Source organism: Equus quagga, chromosome 13 (assembly GCF_021613505.1).
Source record: "Equus quagga isolate Etosha38 chromosome 13, UCLA_HA_Equagga_1.0, whole genome shotgun sequence".
NCBI classification, from domain to species: domain Eukaryota; kingdom Metazoa; phylum Chordata; class Mammalia; order Perissodactyla; family Equidae; genus Equus; species Equus quagga.
The window spans coordinates 67,171,108-67,190,246 of NC_060279.1; the positions used below are offsets into that span (position 1 = coordinate 67,171,108).

The window sequence follows — 19,139 nt, forward strand, 5'->3', positions numbered from 1 at the left end:
CCCGCACCCAGAGTGAATGCACAGCTACCGCCAGGACCCACATGATAGCAGGCACCTCATCCAATCCTGGACTCTCATCGCCCTCTGGGGCCCTCTGTGCCAGAACCTGGATCATCCCAGGGGCAGTTTCCCACAGTGCTGGGGAGGTGGGAATTGCTCCCGGCAGGAACAAAAAAGAGCTTTATGAGGACAGCCTTGAAGGACAGAGTGGATTTATTCTAAGAAGGTTGCAATCCTAAGAACCCACTGCCCACAGACACTGAGTCACATGGCACGGTCTATAATGTTGCTGGTTAAGGCCTGGTTTGGCAGTGACTTGCTGCAGGACCACACTGGCTCAGTGCCACACACATGGGTATAGATCCCTCCCCCTGCTCCCACTCCCCCATCCAGTCAGCCTGGGAGTGAGTGTTGAGCATGAAGTCTCTACTCAGGCAAAAGCCTGACATCTAAGGAAGGCCACAAGAAATGCCTCAAAGGGCCTTTTTGGGATTGGCTTTACCAAGGGACCCCAGCCATCTGTTAAGGCTGTCATCCCCTTCTTCCAGGCCCTTGTAGAGAGTGAGAAGGCCAAGGCCCAAGCTGGGCCATGGGATTTGTAAAGGCCACATGAGACACTGAGCTTAGAACCTTATGTCCAGATGGAGCAGAGGCCAAGCCTAGGCCACTGCCAACCAGGAGGTCACAGTCCTGTTCCCAAACACCATCTCTGCTTCACCAAGCTCTAGAAGGGACTGGGCCCAAGCTCAGGTTGGCTTCCTCTGGGAGCAGATTCACAAAGAGGTGTGTAGGGAGTAGGAGGCTGAGTGCTCCCATGGGGGAAGGAAGGGAGGGGTTACGGTAGCTCCAGGTTTTCTCCTCTTGCAGAAGGACAAGCCTCATGGGAAGGGGCATCAGGTTGAGGTCTCACTCTTCAGCAGCTGCAGGCTCAGGCCCTGAGTGTCCACTTCTACCAGGTGGACGCTGTAGTTCCCGAGGCCCTGGGAGCAAAGGACAGGAGTTGTTTAGAGGCCTCTGGGAAATCTCAGGCTTTCTGGAGGCCAGTCTGAGGCTGCAGGGCCAGGGAGACTTGCAGCTATAGCCCCTCATTAGCAGGTGGGCCACAGCGAGCACTCCTGTCCCCACCTACCATACCCCAACACCGTCAAGTACCTCAGTCTTGGCCAGCACGGCCTCCAGAGCCGCTTTTTGCTGTGGTTCCTTGGTCAGTAGATAAAGAAAGCCCCCGCCGCCTGCCCCTGCCAGGCTCTGGCCATGCACATGGGGGGCCAGGATATCCATCATACGCCGCACAGCCAGGGGCTCACAGCCTGGAGCCATGAGCTTTTTCTGTTCCCAGTATGAGGTCAGACACTGGCCCAGCAGAGGCAGGCTTCCTGGGGTGGGGGCAGAGAGGAGAATGGCGTGCCTGAGCCAGGATAATCACTTAATGCCCACTTGTAGACTGAATAAAGTGCCAAGAGGCACTACTTAACCAGTGTTATGGTTAAGGACCTGGGTCCACTGCTGGCTCCAAACAGGAGTGATAAAGCCTACCTCACAGGGTTGTCTGAGAACTAATGTGCGTAGAGCAGCAGGCACAGTGCCTAGCACAGTGTTCAGTGAACTCTGTAGCCACTCCCTTGGAACCCTGCTCAGCTCTGACTCCCTGGAACTCAGCTATGGGGCTGAACCTCTTCCCTCATCTGCTCCCTGGTAGGTGGGGCTGGAAGCCTTCCCCATGATGCAAGTGTTGTCCTGAGATATGGCTCCCACCTGGATGTGAGACCCTGGGGAAGCCAGACAGTAGGCTTCTATCCCCAGGGGCCTCATACCTGTGGCCTGTGCCAAGCCCACAAAGTTCTCTGGCCTCAGACCCACAAGTGACAAGGCACTTACTCTGGTGCCCTAACCTCCAGGGTAAAAGCACCTCACCTTGGCGGAAGGCTTCAGCGCACTTCTCAGTTTGCCGCACCAGGCTATGGGCATTCTGCACGACAGCAGGCAGCCGGGCATACCAGCTCCTCAGCACATCCTGCACATGGGGCAGGAGGGGTGCAATGAGGATCTGGGCCCAGCTGAGCCATCTGCTTCCCTCCCTCCTCGGGCCGGGGCTCACCTGCAGCAGATTCCGTGCCAGGCGGGTCTTGCCAGTGTACACCAGGAGCAGGTGGTCATTGAGCTTCTGGACAAAGCCCTCAGGCACAGTGATCTCTTCCACCTCCACTTTCAGTGGCAGCTGAGCCCGGGAGCGCCCCACCTTGATGCCAGGTATTAGGCCACCCACTTGGTCCTGCCAGCCACCTCCTGTGAGCCCAGGGCCCCATCACTGTTAGAGCCTATCTGACCCAATTTTCCTCTCCCAGCACAGGCTCCTGGCCCTGCACCCCTGGCAGGGACCAGCGTGGGAAGACACCTTCCCCCAACTCCAGCTGGCCCAGGTGAGCTGTGCAGCTTCTGCCCTAGCCCTGGGAGCAGGATGAACCCAGCAAGGGAAAGGGCTTCACTCTGGAGCCAAGCTTGGAATGCAAGAGGCCTGAGTTTTCTTGCAGACAAACTTTGTGTCATTGGAATTGGGGTAAACCACATCGAAGGATAAGACCTTGCACTAACCTCTCCCCTGAGGAGAAATGATAGGACTTTCTCTGTAGCCTAGCAGTCCCCTGCACTCTGTCTTTTCTGACAAAAGGTATTGATGTTGGAAATAAGCTTTCCATCATCTCTTACTGAACTTGAAAGAGCGTGTTCACATCTTGCTTTAGTAATGAAATGTATGGATCTCTTTTCCTCTTGCAGCTATGTAAAAATGACAAAACTTGAGATGGTTCTGGAATAGGCCCTTGATATCTGGGGAGGGCCTACAAGGAGTTAAAATGTAAAATGCAAATGGCAGGAGGCATCTGGAACTTTACAGCCAAAACATGGTGGTTAGCATAGGGCCTGAAATGTCAAGAACTCCTTAATTGCACCCCTCTCCTTCAGAGCACTTACCACAACTTGTAATTATACATTCATTTGAGTGGTTATTGATTAATGTCTGTCTCCAATAGACCAGATGACTCCTGAGGGCAAGGGCCCTGCTTTTGCTCATTTTATCCCCAGGGCCCAACACAGAGTGGATATTCAATAACTAGTTGTCAGTTGACCTAATGAAGGATTTGAATGGTGTACCTAAGAAGAAAACTGAAAAGGCCTCCCCATCTGCCCTTTTCTAATGACTACCTATTACGGGATGTGAGTCATGACAATGAAGGGAGAGGACTGGGCTTCGAAGTAACCGGGATGGTACCATATCAGGCATCTGTATGTCTTTGTGGCAGTCCCTTCCCAGAGTCATGCTGGGGACGAGGCCTGGCATCCTGAGGTGACCAGAGCATCCTAGGATCTGGGGCCAGATAAAGCTGTGGCATCTCTCCATTGTGCATGGATTCCAAGGGACCATGGTGGCAAGAAGGGAGAAGCCTTGTGCTAATAACATTCTGTTATGATCCCAGCCATGTGCTGGGCCCTCAGCGCCCCCCATATGGCAAGGGGGGCACATTGCCAGAAGGGCAGGCTGAAGGTTCTGTCCCCTACTCCAAACCTAGCTCTGCCCAGCCCTGCCCTGAGGGACAGCTCTGGGTGACAACAGTCATGAGGAATAGCACCTGGTATGAACGGCCTAACACATATGAAAGGTGCAGCACAAAACCTGGCATTTAGTAGGTGCTCATAAAACATCAGCTCCTTTGAAGTAGAAACACCAGAGAGGATCAGAGTAATAAGAAGGAAGATCTGACCATTTTAAGGAGCAGCACAGATATGTGGCTGTCTGCCAGTCCAGGGAAGCCCCTGGAGGCACTTGGGAAAGTGCCAGTGACCTCCCTCCTGACCCAAGGCAGTCCCATACCTGTGGTGAGCACCTGCTCCAGGTGCAGCACTGCATGGATCAGGGCCTCTGTGCCCACTGCCCGGCCTGCGGCCCGCTGCAAGGCTGCCAGGGCAGCGCCTGCCAAGATGCTGCTGGTGCCTACAGGGCATGGAGTAGGGAACCAGGCATAAACAGCTCTGCTCAGCCCTGTCCTGCCCCACTCACTCCCTCTCCACTGGGCAGAGGCTGGGGTGGAGGATCAGAGGTGAGGCTGGAGGGTGGGGATGGAGTCAGAGGGCAGCAGGCAGACAGGCCCCACTCACCGAGGCCGGAGCCATGGGGCAGCTCAGACCAAGTATGCAGTTCAAAACCACCCCCAAAGGTGCGCAGCAGCTGCTCACTCAGTGAGAGCTTGGAGCGGACGTCCACGATCCCCGCACAGATGAAGGCCACCTTCAGTAGGGCCCCTGTGGAGGGACCAGCACCCGGCAAGGAATTTGGTCTCTGAGGGCAGAAGCAGAAATCCCACCCCACCTCCACTATTTCACAGCCTAGCTTGGGGCTTGTCTGGTGGACAAAAGCCCAGCAGCAGTGCAGGCCCGGTCCCCAAGCCACAAAAGGGCCTCTGGGCTCCCCAGCACGGGCAAACGTGCCAGTTCTACCTCCTGCACCTGCATGCACCTAGGCAGGGTGACCAGGGCTCCTCCACCAGACTGGCTTGTCCTCAGGCCAGGCCTCTGTCGCCTGCAGGGTCTCCAGGGTTCCGCCCCCACCCCCCAGCTAGCTGTGTGTGCCATCCCCACCTACAGTCCCAGTGCCCTGACCTGGGGCATGGGGCTGGCAGTAATCCTGCAGATCATCCAGGCTCCGGCACACTATCTTCATCGCCATCTGGTCCTGCTGAGGCCCCAATGCCAGCCACAGTTCAGGCTCCAGGATGCGGCGTGCCCTGGCCCCAATGGGCCGACGACCGTCCACTCGCACAGCCAGGCCCAGCACTGCCCCACCAAGCTCATAGGCGAGGGGTGGTGTGTCGCTCCAGCCCCCTGCAGCAGTTGGACAAGACCAAGCTGGTCACGGGGCTGCCAGCCCAGTTCTGAGGTAGCGACCCTCATCCCCACCTCCCACAAGGGGCTCACCAGAGAAATCCACACGCGCCGGGCACTCAGCCACCACCCACTGCCCAGGTGCTGGCAGCTCCACCGGTTCCATGGAGACAAAGTGCTGGGCTGACATCACAGCCTGGCGGATCAGGATCTGCCCAGCCCCCTCGTAGTGGCGAGCAGCTCGCACTAGCAAGGCTGGCCTGCCAAGAGGGTAAGGGAGAGATGGCAGCATGGAGCCCTAAGCTGGGGATGAACTGCCCTGGGTGACCTGAGGGCACCCCACCTCTCTCTGGGTTTCCACCTCCAAGGATGGCCAGGGGCTTCTCCAAGGGTTCTGACTTCCATTGCACTTACCTACTCAGCCACTTGTCCCGCTCCTGGGCGAGGGCCTCCACACCCCCCGCCAGGTCTCCACACTCCAGGTATGAGAAGGGCCGCATCCACTCGGGGTTGGCAGCTGGCCCACTCCGTAAGCCTCCTTGGCCCTCTGCCATGCAGCCCAGGACATCTGCCACACAGGCCAGCGCCCGGGCTGCTACACCAGGGTCTCCTGCATCAGCTGCAACTAAGGGACCAGGAGTCAGGGGTGGCTGGGGAGGGCCCCATCCCCAACACCCTCTGCTCCCAGAGACTACTCAACAGTCCCCCAAACACTCCAGACCCCTCATACCTCTTCACTTTTGCTCAAGATGTGTCCTTGCCTGTGAATGCATGCCCCACTCCTCTGCCTGGCAAAGTTCTTCTCATCCTGCCAGCCCCAGCCCAGCTGTGCCTCTTCGTCCCTCACCCAGGATGCCCATAGTGGTTAAGAGCTCAGGCTCAGGCATCAAAGCTCCTGGGGTCAAGTCTCAGCCCCACCACCAACCAGCTGTATAGGTGAATGACTTAAATGGGGATAATGAGAGCTGCATGTGAGGCTAAGGCTGAGCCCCTAGCCAGTGTACCTGAGCCCCAGGTAGAGCTGGCCTCATCCCCCTGGGGCCCTGCAGCTCTTCGCCCACATCCTGGCACTTAGTACAGAACATGCAGGGTTTGCTGATGCTCATAGGGCCCAGAGGCTCAGCCCTAGGCCTCAGCCTGGCACCAAACTCCCACCGACAGGGATGCAGCTTCCCAGAAACCTAACGGTAAACTCCACTGTGTCTCTCCCCTGCTTTAAAGTCTCTTGGTTCCCTAGTACCCTCAGGTTGATCACCCAGAGGGCAGATAGGGCAGGTGATGCTGGGTCTGGCTGCCCAGCACAGATGCCCAGCACACTTACCCTGGTCCAGCGTGGCCAGCAGGGGCCCAGGACAGCCCTCATGGACAGCAGCCTGGATCAGCGGGCGCAGGCTGAGGTCCTGCCGGGCCTCCAGCACATGCCGCGCCTTACGCAGGGCCTGGCGGAAGAACAGGTCCCGGCGGGAGGCCAGCGTGGCAGCTCGGTCCAGGCACGGCTGCAGCTGCTCCCAGGACAGACGCCAGGAGGCTCGCCAGGCCCGCAGGGCCTCACCCCCATTCTCCAGGGGGTCCAGCATCCACAGCATATCCCGGGGCCCCAGGGCCCTCGAGGGGTGAAGCACAGGAAAGAGGCGGGCACTGAGAAGACAACGCTCTGCGGGGGGCGTGTCTGGGTCCCACAGGTCCCAGTCTCTGATGTGGGGAGAAGTCACATTAGGGAGGGAGGCAAGGGCTCCTGCTTCCTCACTAAGTTCTGACTGCCTGTCACCTGGGGGCTGGCTAATTCACAGGGACAGGACAAACTCCTCCAGAGGTGGCACAAGCAGGCAATTCAGGGAGGGAGGCCCAGCTGCCCTGCCTCCTTTCCCAGGCCACTGAACAAAATCCCAAAGCCTGAGCATTGCTAGGAACTTGGAGCTGCCCAACAGGAAGGGGCTGAGAGGATCACCCTGCCCAAAGCTACCCCAGGCCTGGTGAGGTGGGAGAGGGGCCAGCTGCTTCTCTGGGGTAGAGGCAGGGATAAGCTTCGAAGAAGCAGCCACCCGGGCTGCCAAGGCCCACAGAGGCTCGTCAGGGCCATCAACCTTACTGAATGCCTGTCTTCTGGAAGAATTCACTCCAGGACATGTTGAGATACGTTCCTGTTGGCTGTCTCTGGGGGAAGAGGAAGAAGCAGTCAGGGCTGCAGCAGCCACAGGAAGGGGTTAGGGACACTAAGGCCAGGGGGCCAGGAGCTGCTCAAGAGAGGACAGGAAGAGAGACGGGCACATACGCGAGCAAGTTCTGAAACACTGCTTCAAGCCCTGGAGCCTCAGCACTCCTACCCAGGTGCCTGGAACTTGGAGCAGAATCGTGGTTCTACGCCCGACCCACCATAATCGGCTCTGCGGCCCAAGGCAGGTCACCACCCTCTCTGAACCTCAGTCTCCAGCCTGTAAAATGGGGATAAAAATCCCCATCCAGCCTGCCTCACAGAGCAGATGATGAGGGAAGTAAAGGCCTATTGTGACTCTACTGCCCACACCCTCCTCACCACCTATCCCTCAGGTCAGCACTCTGATGGCCCTGCAGTGGTGTGGGAGCTGCGCTGGGCCCCCAAGGGGCTGGCTACCCAAAGCCTGAAGATGGGGGTGAGGAGGTAGGGCAGGCACCTACTTCCCAGCTGTCCAGACGGCCAACAAGGGTGAAGGCACGGCTGGGGGTGCCATGCAGGCGCACGTGGTGTCCCCGCAGGACGAGGTCATGCAGCTCCAAGCCGTGCAGTGCCTCAGACTGGGCCATGTCCAGGCCACTCACAAAGCAGCCGGCGCCGATTTGAATGGGGCCCTGGTGAGGGAGAGGGCAAGCACCTTGGGTGGGCAGCATAGCCCCAGGCAGCCCCCAACACACACAGGACCCTGGCCCCTGTAACCCTGCCCTCCCTCTACCCCTGCTCTCAGGCCTCACCCGAAGGTGGCAGTGCTGCAGGACACTCCCAGGACCCAGCTGGACAGGGCCCTCCAGCAGGCAGCTGACCACGGAGCTTCCAGCACCCAGGAGCTGCAGCTCCTGTGAAGCCAGGGAGAAGGTTGTAAGGGCCCAGGGCCAAGGGCTGCCCCAGTGCTCTTCCACAGCCAAGGCCTGAGCTGAATTCCTGCTGCTCAGCGTGCCTGCTGGCCAGCCAGACCCCAGTCAGTCCCTGCCCTGGCCTCAGCCTCAGGCCTACTCCCATCCCACCTTGTTCATGCGGTTCCCCCAGGGGCATGCTCTCCCTGCATTCTCCTCCAGAGCAAATCTGAACTGAGTAATGGAAGTCCCACCAGATGACAGCTCCCACAGAAAACCTCTCCCACCCATCCAGGTACCCCACCCCTGCCCCCCCAAGGGCCACCTCTGAACTCTAAACCTGCCCCCTTCCTCAGCACCATGGCACTGACCTAGGCCCATCACCTCAAATGCACCTGTCTCCCCAAGCAGACCCTGCAGAAAGCGTAGGGGGAGTCTTCTCTAGCTTCTCAATGAGGGAGATCTAGATAGAGAATCCTGATTTGGCCACTTACTGGCTCTGTGGCCTTAGGCAAGTTACTTAACCTCTCTGAGCCTCCAGTGCCTCCGGTGTGAAATGGGGGTAATAACGCCTACACATGGGTAATCTGTTCCAATCATGGGCTATTCCCTCCCTGTCCTGGAGCCCCCATTCCACCTGGTCCCTGGCACCCAGCAGTCACCTCTGCTGGTCTTACCTCCAGGTGGGTCTTACCTCCACCTGGGAGTGCACAATGTGGGCTCTGGGAGCCCCAGGGAATGTGAGGCTGCGCAGAAACTCACTGGCTGAGTTGGTCATGTAGCTGTAGCTGCCGTCGGGGACATATGCTGTAAAGATACAAGTACCGACCCCAACTGCATGTCTGCTGCAGCTCTGATGCCAAGCCAGGCCTCCCACCAGCAGACACATCCTCATAAGGCCCTGGGAGGGCAGGCATGGTAATAAGCCCATTGTGCCAAAAGGGAAGCTGAGATCCAGAGAGGCTTAGCAACCTGCCCAAAGTCACTCAGCTACAAAGTGGGACGACTGGGACTGACTGGGACTGGAACCCAGGAATGAGACAAAGGAAGAAGGAAAGAGAGTTGGGAGGGGGGAGTCTGCATTGGGAGAGGGTAATTGTCCAGTCCATGCACTAGGCCTGCCTGGTCCAGGAGCCCAGGGGGCCAGGCAGGGAAGAGTCTCATTCTGGGGGTCCTCACTCCCATGGTCTCCCCCCAGGAGAGCCAAGAGGCAGTACCCACCCATGGTGAGGGGCTGATCTCGAAGTTCCCTCCACAGCTTGGCCCGGGCGCCCTGCAGATAACCCGCAACATCTGCTCCTCCTTGCCCCATCTCTGGGGGCCGGCCCTCCAGGAAGTCCTCCCTGTTCACATTCCGAGCCATGCAGAGCAAGATGTCGAAAAATAGAGACAGCTGGGGCAAGAGTAGGACACACAGCTATTGAGGGGTTCCTAGGCTTAGCTGGGGAGTCCCATCCCCAGAGACGCCGACCCAGAGAGGGGAAGGGGCTGGCCTGAGGTCACACAGCCAGTGTCAGGGCCTCTCCCCCAGGCCATGGCTCCCTAACCCCCACCCCAAGTCACCTGGACAGGCCGGGCTCCAGAGTCCAAGCCCATGTAGGTACAGGCATCCAGGGGAGGGCTCACATGGGTGGTTAGGAGGTGTTCAGCCATTTCCACAGAAAAGAAGGCAACCCCAGAGACCTGGAGGGACAAGGTCAAGTGGGGGCACCCTGAGGCCAGGCTTGGGCATGAGTTGGGGAGGGTACATGTGGAGAGGCCAAGCAAGGCCAGCTGCCATGCCAGGCAGAGTCTTGTCTTCTAGGCCACTCCAGCACCCAAACTCTAGGCTTAGTTGGGTTCCCACCAAGGGACCCCTCAGCAGGCACCGTCTCGTACCCTCCTCAATTTTCAGGCCTCCTCCAAAACCTAGTTCATCTTCCCCATGGCCCAGTCCCAGACCCTTACCCACAACTCCTGTCCTTGTCCGTCATTCTAGAAGGATCTCCCAAGTTGGGTTCTAGACTTCCTGCCAACTGCATTCCCAAACTCGCTCACATTCTGGTTCTAGCCTTCCTGGTTCAGGACAAGACCCTGAATTCCAATACTACCCCTTCCTCAGATTCTTGCTCCACCTGCTCCCTGGAATACCAGTTCCAGACCTTCCTCAGATTCTGGTTCTAGCCTGCCCTAGAATTTTCCAGGAGTGGGGCTCTGCCTCAGGCAGGAAAGCAAACCCTCCCTCCCCTGTTCCATAAGGCCCCCAAAGCCTCCCAATGTGGGCCTGGCAGCCATACCAGTGGCACCCGCCCATCAGGCCTGGCACACCGTTGTATCTCTGCCTCAGTGCCCTGGTAGTAAATGTCCAAAACGAAGCCCTATGTGGGGGGAGAAAACAGAGTCAGGGAAGGGAGCAAGAAAGGATAGGAAAGGAGGGCACAGCAGGGTGTTCTCCAAATGAAAATGTAGGACACCAGCCTGACAGGTGCCAGCATACTCCTCGGGACACGAGTGCCCAAGACTCCCGCCCCCGACAGTGGAGGGCAGGTTGTGAATGTCTTCACAGGGTCAGGGTGCAACTCAAGTCTAGCAAAAGACTAAGTGAGCACAAGAGCTGCTGCCACAGGGGAAACGCCTCCGAATCCAGACAGCCCAGGAAGTCCAGGACAAGAGGCTGCCCAGAGCACAGGACCAGGAGGCCATCCCAGGACGGCTCAGCAGCCCACACTGCTGCCCCAGGGACACTACCTGGGAGTCAGTGAGGTAGACGCCATGGTTCCGGGCGTAGACCGTGCTCCCCGGAAGGGCAATCACTCTGGCTCCCCGGAAGCCATCCCAGCTGATCCCTGTGGGTGGGACAGTCAGGAGGCTCCCCCGGGGGGCCCCAACCCAAGGCAAGGAGACCCCAGCCAGGAGGAAGCAAGAGCTCCGGGCAGGGGCATCCAGTCACCTCTAGAGGGAATATGGTTTCCAAAGCCAAAGGGACATTCCTCTGGGAGAATGACAACACCTCCCCCTCAGAGTTCTTCCACAGAGCCATGCGGGGCAGAAGGGGCAGGGCTGGGCATCTCCATTCCGCAGACAGGCAGACTGAGGTCCAGCAGGGGGAGCCCTAACCCCAGGTTTGAGTTTCATCGTCCACACGCTACAGCTTCCCTTCTGAATAGGGCAGTGGGACAAGACCAGTGGGTGGGCGAGGAGAGGCAGAGCCTGTGCCTGGCTGTGGCTAGGGGAGGCGGTCCCAAGTCTTGTCAGACTCACCTGGGTTTGGAGGAACAGACAGCAGCATGTCGGTGCTACAAACCCACACACCTGGTGGGGAGCCTGGGCCCAGCTGTGGAAGAGGAGAGAGAATGCAGCTGGTGCCCTGGCCCAGCCCTCCCTCTGCTCCCACACAGCCCAGTCTTGGCCTGTTCTGCATGCTCCAGCAGCCACCTTGTCCAGGGGGTCTCTGGCTGCTGAGGTGACAGGGGCCTGCCCAGACCGACAGTGCCAATGCTGGCCCTCCCGTCCACCTCTTGAGGCCACACATCCCCCCATTGTGGCCAACACTAACTTCCTGAAGCTCTAAATAACTCTGGACACCCCTAAAGCCGTTCTTCCTGGTGACCCCATCTGAGCAAGCACAGACTATAGCTAGTGGTGCAGGGAGAGAGCTGTGGGACTAGGCCTCATGGCAGCTGCCTGCCTTACCCGATGGCTCATGATGTCCAGCAAGCAGTCGAGGTTGCAGACCACGGCCTCCACGGGGGCCTGGGGGTTCTCCACAGGGAGGCAGGTGAAGGCCCGGCCACAGTCATCGAAGGGGAAATCTCGGCCCTGAGGCAGGAGCCAGGAAAAGAGAAAGAGCCCTTGGGGCAGAGAGCCTGGGGACACCCCATCAGCTAAGTAAGGGTGGAAAGACATCCTGGTAGAGGACTTTTAAAAAGTGTTTTCTCTGGGGCCACCCAGTGGCATAGTGGTTAAGTACGCGCACTTTGGCAGCCCAGGGTTCGCAGGTTTGGATCCCAGGCGCAGACATAGCATCGCTTATCAAGCCATGCTGTGGCAGCATCCCACATAAAATAGAAGACTGGCACAGATGTTAGCTCAGTGACAATCCTCCTCAAGTAAAAAGAGGAAGTTTGGCAACAGATATTAGCTCAAGGCCAATCCTCTTCACAAAAAAAAAAAAGTATTTTCTCAATTTTTTCAAATACATGATTATGATAAAAAATTAGAAAACGCAGATCTGAAAAAAGAAAATAATCCCTCAAGGATAATAACCATTGCCCTTATTTTGAGGTCTAGCTCATCAGACTTATTCATACATTCTTTAAATTTCTTTTTACAAAGAGGAGATCCTGAAAAGGTAAAGACAACAGAACTTCATATATACACAGACACACACACACACACACACACACCACACACACACACACACACACGAACAAAGTAAAACTGGGAAATAAGCCCAGGAACTATAGCAAGGTCAATATCCCAGCTGAGATTATACCATAGTTTTCAAAAATATCACCATTGGGGGAATCTAGGCAAAGTTCACAGAGGCTTCTCCCTGTATTATTTCGTGCATGTGGATCTACACTTATCCCAATCAAATTCCAATTACAAAACTGAGATCACTCTATACAAACTTGCGTAGCGGGCCTTTTCCACTGAACAATGAAAATACATTTCCTTACCCTCCACAGTGAGCCAGCTAGGTCCCGTGTGGAGCATTTGATGGATCATCTCAGCACACTGGCATGAAGTAGAAACTGTTGCCATCCTCATTTTACAGATGAGGAAACTGAGGCCTAGAAAGGTGCAAGTGACTTGCCCAAGGTCACAGAGCTGTTAAGTCTCTTTCCAGGTCAGTGCATAGAGTTAGATGGACCTTTCAATCACTGTCTAATACTCCACCAGGAGGATATGCTGTTTATATTCAGCCAGTTCCTTACTTTCAACACTTGGATCAATTCTGAGTCCGATTTTTCTGGATTTTCACAATGAATACCTTGCATACATGCAAAGGTAGAACACCCTTAAAATCCCGTCCAATCCCGAGGATCAAGGGTTCCAGCCTCCTGCACGGCCCCTGCCCTGCATTCTACTAACCATGTGCAGGATGAGGATCCAGGCCGAGTGCAGGACATCAGACGTGACCACCTATCAAGAGTGGGAGAGCCCTGTTGACAGAGGCCTGGGCAGATGGCACCCAAACACAGCACCATCTTACCCAGGGAAAGACCCCAAGATAAATTCACTCAGGTACCAAAGAAACAAAAGGCAAAGAGGCAGCCCTGGGCCCTCCCGGATAAAGGATCCCTGTAGCTCGGTCCCTGAGCCATCTCCCTGGCCCCTGTTCTTAGGGGAGGCTGCAGGTAAGAATATGGGGCCAGTTGGCTGCTAGGTGACTCATGGTGAGTCAGCTCCATGGCAACCACACAGTGGTCTCCTCCCCTGCCAGTGCCACCTCCATCACCAGAGTGTGTCCATTCCTGCAGCCACTTTCACTCCCTATGCCAGGGTGCCATGCAGGCAAGGTGACCAGGTGAAGTGGCTGAGTGTGTGTGGGACATGGGCTGAGTGGGGACACTGATTCCCATGCCCTGCCTAATGGGGCCAGCTGCATCTCAGTTCCAGCAAACAGTTGCCATGTTGGAAGGAGAGCCCAGCGTAGCAAGATCTTCGAGTTTTTCAAGAGAAGCTGGAAAGCCTAACTCTGAGATATTGGCTCCAACTTTCTAAAACCACTATGGAGGTTGGCCCTGCCTTCTGCCCTCCCCTGGATGAGTCTGCCTAATTGACAGAAACAAAAACTGATGCCAAATGCTGAACGGGCAGGGCGATGGGGCCAGAAGAGCTGAGGACCTTGGAAACCATGTTTTAACCCCGAATCCCTGTTCTGAAGAGAACATGTGCCAGAGGATGGCACTTTATGGGCACTCACAGTGAAGCCTGCCCGGGCACTCAGGTGTTCAGCAGCCACCAGCAGGGCATTGAGGGTGGCTCCTCCACTGCCCACACGCGTCTCAGGGTCCTCCACGGCCAGTAACAGCGTCCTGGGAGGGATCTGCTCCCGCTTCTGCCGCAATTCCAGCTCTGTGGGCACAACAGAGCTGGGACCTGCCCCCCAGCCTCCCTGCCCTGGTCCAAAGCACCTAAGGCAAACCTACTGATAGTCATTGTTTTATCTTCTTTGACTTAGTAGGTTTTCATGTGGTAGCTCATTAGATCTTCACCCAACTCTGTGAGGTAAGTACAATTACCCCCACTTTACAGATGAGAAAACTGAGTCTCAATGAAATGTCTGAAGTCACATGGCTAAGAAGAAGCAGAATCTGGGTTTGAACCCAGGTCTGCCTGGCTCCTGGGGCTGTAGGGGTATGGCAAGGGAGGGGATGGGAGTTCTACATCAGGGGCAAAGTGGGTAGGGAGGGTGACCTACCTCTCTGGAAGACCTGGACGCTGTCCTTGTACTGGCACGTCAGGATAATGACAGTCCAATCAACCCCCTTTGGCTGCTCCATTCTGGCCAAAGCTGAGGGGCTCCCTGAGGCGAAGATACGGGTGTGCGTGAACTTTGTGTTTCAGTTATCACATCATTCTGGTGTACGACTCTATGACCTCTAACACACATATAGATTCTTGAGGCCACCACCACCATGTGTACCCAAAAAAACTCCCACATGCTACCCCTTTACAGTCATACCCTCCCCCATCCCTCACCTCTGACAACCACCGATCTCTTCTCCATAGCTTTCACTGGGATGGAATCTTTTATTTTGTCCACTGAGAGTTTTTTTAATTGTGGTAAAATATATATAACATAAAATTTGCCCTTTCACAACTAGAATGTACAACTGTGTACTAGGGGGCATTGGAGAGAAAAAGGAAAAAAAAAAAGATTGGCAACAGATGTTAGCTCAGGGCCAATCTTTAAAAGAAAAAAAAAGTGCCCTTTCAATCATTTTTAAGTATACAATTCAGTGGCAACAATTACCTTGACAATGCTGTGTAACCACCGCCCTCTCCATCTCCAGAACCCTTCGTCACCTCAAACAGAAACTCTATACTTGTTCAGCAGTAGCTCCATATGCCTCCCATCCCCCAGGACTGTAATCTTTTGAGACTGGCTTATTTCACTCAACATAATGCCTCTGAGATTCATACAAGCTGGCTGCACATATCAGTAGTTCTTTCTCTTTTTTGCCAAGCAGTATGCCATTGCCTGGACGTTCCACAGTTTGTTCCTCTATCCACCCCACTGAAGGACATTTGGGCTGTTTCCAGGTTTGGGGAATCATAACTAGAGCTGCTATAAACATTTGTGTGCAGCGTGTGTGCAAACATAAGACTTCCTCTTTCTAGGTGGATACCCAGGTGTGGGACTGCTGGGTCACGTGGTGAGTGTATCTCTGACCTTCTCAATCTGGGCACAGGTGATTTCCTCAGGAGAGGAAGCAAGGGGAGCAGGGTGGGCTTGACAGTGGGTCCTACCTTAAAGCAGTGGCTGCCCTTTCTGGACCACCCATCCCTCATCATTCAGTCTTTGGCTGTGAGCTGAGGGGAGGGGAGGGTGAGGGAGGTTCTAACCTCCCAGGCTGAGGGCAATTCCCTGGAGAAGAGGGTGGCTGTGGGAGGGGTGCACCAGCCTGTTCAAGGGGATCCAGGCAGGATGCCAACAGCACCCACTACAGAGACCTCAGAGGGGAGTGTCCCCCCAAAGGCTCCAAGCCAGATGGGAGCTGCAACCCCACCTGTCAGCCATCTTCCTCCAGGGCACTCTGAGTAAGTGAGGGGAAGTTGAGGCCAAAGCTATGGCTTCACCCTATCCTATCCCCCAACACTCCTCTCCTACCAGATGGGAAACCAATCCGACTCCAGAGCCCCTGGCCGCCCCAAGACCATCTGTGGACGAGCACCTAGGGGGGCCCTGGCAACTACCTCTGGCAGGGCCCCGGCTGCTGTCCCACCAGGCAACCCACCTCCACCTCTTCCCTCCAGCCCCCAAAGCTCAGCATCGGAAGGAGAGTGGAAGCAAGCTGCACGCTGTCCCAGAGGTGCCCTGCGCACACAGTCAGCCCAGGGCCCAGTCACACAGTCAGCCCAGGGCCCAGTCAGAGCCGACAGGAAACCTGAAGCTCAGCAACAGTTTCTTCTTCTGCCAGACTCTGCTGCCACCAAGCCTATGGTTAAGGCTGACAAATACCACCGCTTAGCGACACTCACACTCCCACAAGCTTTCAGGGAAAGCCTCCACCACTAACGGAAATTGCTCTGTTCCCTGCTCGGCCCAGAAGGGAAATCCAGAGGGGAAATTTGAGATAGAGATCTTGGCCAGGCACCTGAGAGCAAAAGCATTCCCCAGAGAGAGGGCGGCAAAGGATTCCAGCTTGGCCGCCAACTCAGTGTGTGATCTTCAGCACCCCTAAGTCTCCCAGGCCTCCTGTGGCAGGGAGTGTAATTGACAGATGCCCCCAGCTTGTCCACATGGAGGCACACTTTCCACCAACTGCTGCCAACCAATGACAGCGCAGCAGGGACACGAAGACAGACCCAATCCTGGGGATTCTCTGACCGGCAACTTTGGCTCCAGGACTCCCCATCGACTCAAGGGAAACTGTCTTAGAACTGCAATGCAGTCTGTGACCCTTCCTACCCTTCCCTCCCTCCTTCCTTCCGGTGTTCCTTCACAGGGAGCAGACCTGGACTGCAAACTGACATCTCTCCCTGCCTCCTCCAGTTTCCTCCTCCTCTTTTCCCCTCCCCCGATAAATCTCTTGCAAGTCTAATCCCATCTTGGTGTCTGCTTCTTCAAGGGGGAACCAACAGGGGGAGTATAAGATCACCTCCCTCTTGGTACCTTCAAAGGAAAAATCATTGTAAGAACCTCTAACGTACTGTCTGGGAAGTACTAATCTTATCCTTACAGATGAAGAAACTGAGGTACAGAGAGATTAAGTAACTTGCCCAAGGTCACACAGCTAAGCAAGTGGCAGAGCCCAACTTGAATTCAAACACATTTTTTTTCAGTCCATTCTCTTAACCACTACACTGAACCTATTTTGTAGGATTGAATAAAGAACAAAAGGAGTACACATATGTCAAGTGCTCAATGTGTTACAGCTATATAATATGATAAAGCCTAAACAAATACAAGGTGACAATGAAATGAGGATGACATATAGCCTAACAGCCACTGGGACTGAGCTCAGCCACTGTGGCCCATAGCTAAGATATTAGGATTTTCCATCGTCACAACACCCCTGCAGTGTAAGTAATTATCTCCACTTTACAGAGGCCAGTGGATGCTGCAGCCATGACTGGGATCTGGGTTGCTCCAATTCTTACTCAGGTGATAGTGATAATGATATTTGGTCCCGAGCAAAGGTGCTGAAAGAGAGCAAGGAAGAAATGCCCCAAGGAGAGTCCCATAGCTCAGAAGGTCTGAGCTCAGTCTTGGTTTCAGCATAGTGACTGGGAGACACAAGCAGGTGAGAGGTCATGGCCAGAGGAGGGAGGCCAGCACTATCTGGACTGCATGCTACTAGAGACTGAGGCAGAGGAATAGTCTTGGGCTGGGAATCAGCCCCTAGGTCTCTGTCCCCATCTCTGTCTCTTCCTGTGTGACCTTTTTTTTTTAAGATTTTATTTTTTCCTTTTTCTCCCCAAAGCCCCCCGGTACACAGTTGTATATTCTTCGTTGTGGATTCTTCTAGCTGTGGCATGTGGGACGCTGCCTCAGCGTGGTTTGATGAGCAGTGCTGTGTCCGCACCCAGGATTCGAACCAACGAAACACTGGGCCACCTGCAGCAGAGCGCGCGAACTTAACCACTTGGCCACGGGGCCCACCCCTTCCTGTGTGATCTTAAGCAGGTTACTTAACCTCCCTGAGCCTAATCTAAAAACGAGGGCCAAAGATACCAACCTCCTAGGACTGTTGTCAGCATTAAATAAAATGTAAAATACGTGGCACACAGCAGGGGCTCAGTGAACAGTAGTGTTCTCCAGCAGTGAAAGGGAACAGGAGAGTTTAACTTGGCTCTGAAGCTGCTGGGAGTGAAGGTTCTGAAATAGTCTCTGGGTCAAAGATGCCCCAGAAGAAGAAAAAATCAAGCAAGGCTGAGGAGCATGCCTTGCCAGATGAGCCAAAATGAGATTTTATGATAACACAAAAGGTGGACGGATACTCCTGGCTAACACTTAGGGAGTGCTTTCTTCAGGCCCCATGCCACAGGCACTGCAGTCTCAGTGCATCTGACCCACTGGACAGCCGTGTGAGCTGGATTTCATCATACCCACGTTACAGGTAAGGAATCTGTAGCTCAAAGAGGTGTAATAGGCTGCCCAAGATCACACACGGCTAGTACAGGCAGGCCTGGTGTGTCCAACTCGGACGTTTACACTCTTTACCACCCTGTGAAAACAAGACATCTCTCCTGGAGTCTCTGCCCTTTGCCATACTGGACACTTGCACAGAAATCTTAGAAAAGAATACAGGCCCCTCTTCCAACATCCTGCCCACTTCCAATAGAACTTCATCTATGGAAGCCACGTGGAAATACTTTTTAATGTTCTCAGCCACACACCGCCCAAAATTGGGATAGGAAAGGGGAGCCGGGGACAGAACAAAATAATATGGCCTCTTCATATATGCTTTTAGAAGAGAGGTAGGGCAGGGATTTTGCACATTTTAGAGCTTTGAAGGGGGAAAAAACAGGTTCAGGAAGAGATATGATTTGCCTTCTCATGGAAAAAGAAAAAAGGCAGAAGGAAGTTAATTGGGAGTAAAATCATATTGTAAATTACATAAATGGCATGTAATTAAGATTTGTGGAAAAGGAGCCCCGATGGGGTAAACTGAGGCAGGAGACGGTCTCAAAGCAAAACCAGCAGCGCCAGCATCCAGCGCCCCACCTGCTTCAGGGGTGAGGGCCCTCTGGGGCTCATCTCCCTCCCAGTCCCAGGCGTCCCCAGGTACCGCAGGACCGGCCAGGTCCCCGAGCTCCCGCTGAAAGACCCAGGCCAAGGGGTAGCGGGACCTGCAGACGCCCCCTACAGCAAGTGGGCGCTCAGTGATCAGTTTGGTCCTGCCCGTCCGAGACGGTGGGCCGGGTAACCGCGGTGGAAATCTAGCGTGATTTGCTGGGAGCCGCGCAGACCGACATACCTGCCTCCGCCCGGCGCTCGCCGCGGCGAGCTCTTTAACGAGTCCCTTCGCGGCGCACCCTGGGAAATGTAGTTTCCCTTTTCC

General features: G+C 55.3%; 1 protein-coding gene across 3 annotated transcripts; it reads right to left on the reverse strand.

Annotated features, from left to right (window-relative positions):
* Window positions 1–195: 195 nt before the first annotated feature.
* Window positions 196–19,139, reverse strand: FCSK (fucose kinase). Of its 3 annotated transcripts, XM_046681407.1 has the most exons (24): window positions 19,056–19,139; window positions 14,330–14,434; window positions 13,832–13,983; window positions 12,997–13,047; window positions 11,593–11,718; window positions 11,161–11,233; window positions 10,648–10,745; window positions 10,197–10,277; window positions 9,484–9,603; window positions 9,142–9,313; window positions 8,615–8,727; window positions 7,822–7,923; window positions 7,531–7,701; window positions 6,965–7,029; window positions 6,197–6,567; window positions 5,290–5,500; window positions 4,969–5,135; window positions 4,654–4,875; window positions 4,153–4,296; window positions 3,869–3,988; window positions 2,099–2,286; window positions 1,915–2,014; window positions 1,153–1,376; window positions 196–980 (listed from the first exon to the last, which is right to left on the reverse strand). In XM_046681407.1, the coding sequence occupies exons 2-24, from the start codon at window positions 14,409–14,411 to the stop codon at window positions 894–896; spliced, it is 3,240 nt and encodes a 1,079-aa protein (XP_046537363.1). In that variant the 5' UTR covers window positions 14,412–14,434; window positions 19,056–19,139; the 3' UTR covers window positions 196–893. The 3 variants fall into 3 exon arrangements, with proteins under 3 accessions (XP_046537363.1, XP_046537364.1, XP_046537365.1); XM_046681408.1 differs by lacking the exon at window positions 12,997–13,047; XM_046681409.1 differs by lacking the exons at window positions 12,997–13,047; window positions 13,832–13,983; window positions 14,330–14,434; window positions 19,056–19,139 and adding an exon at window positions 12,582–12,695.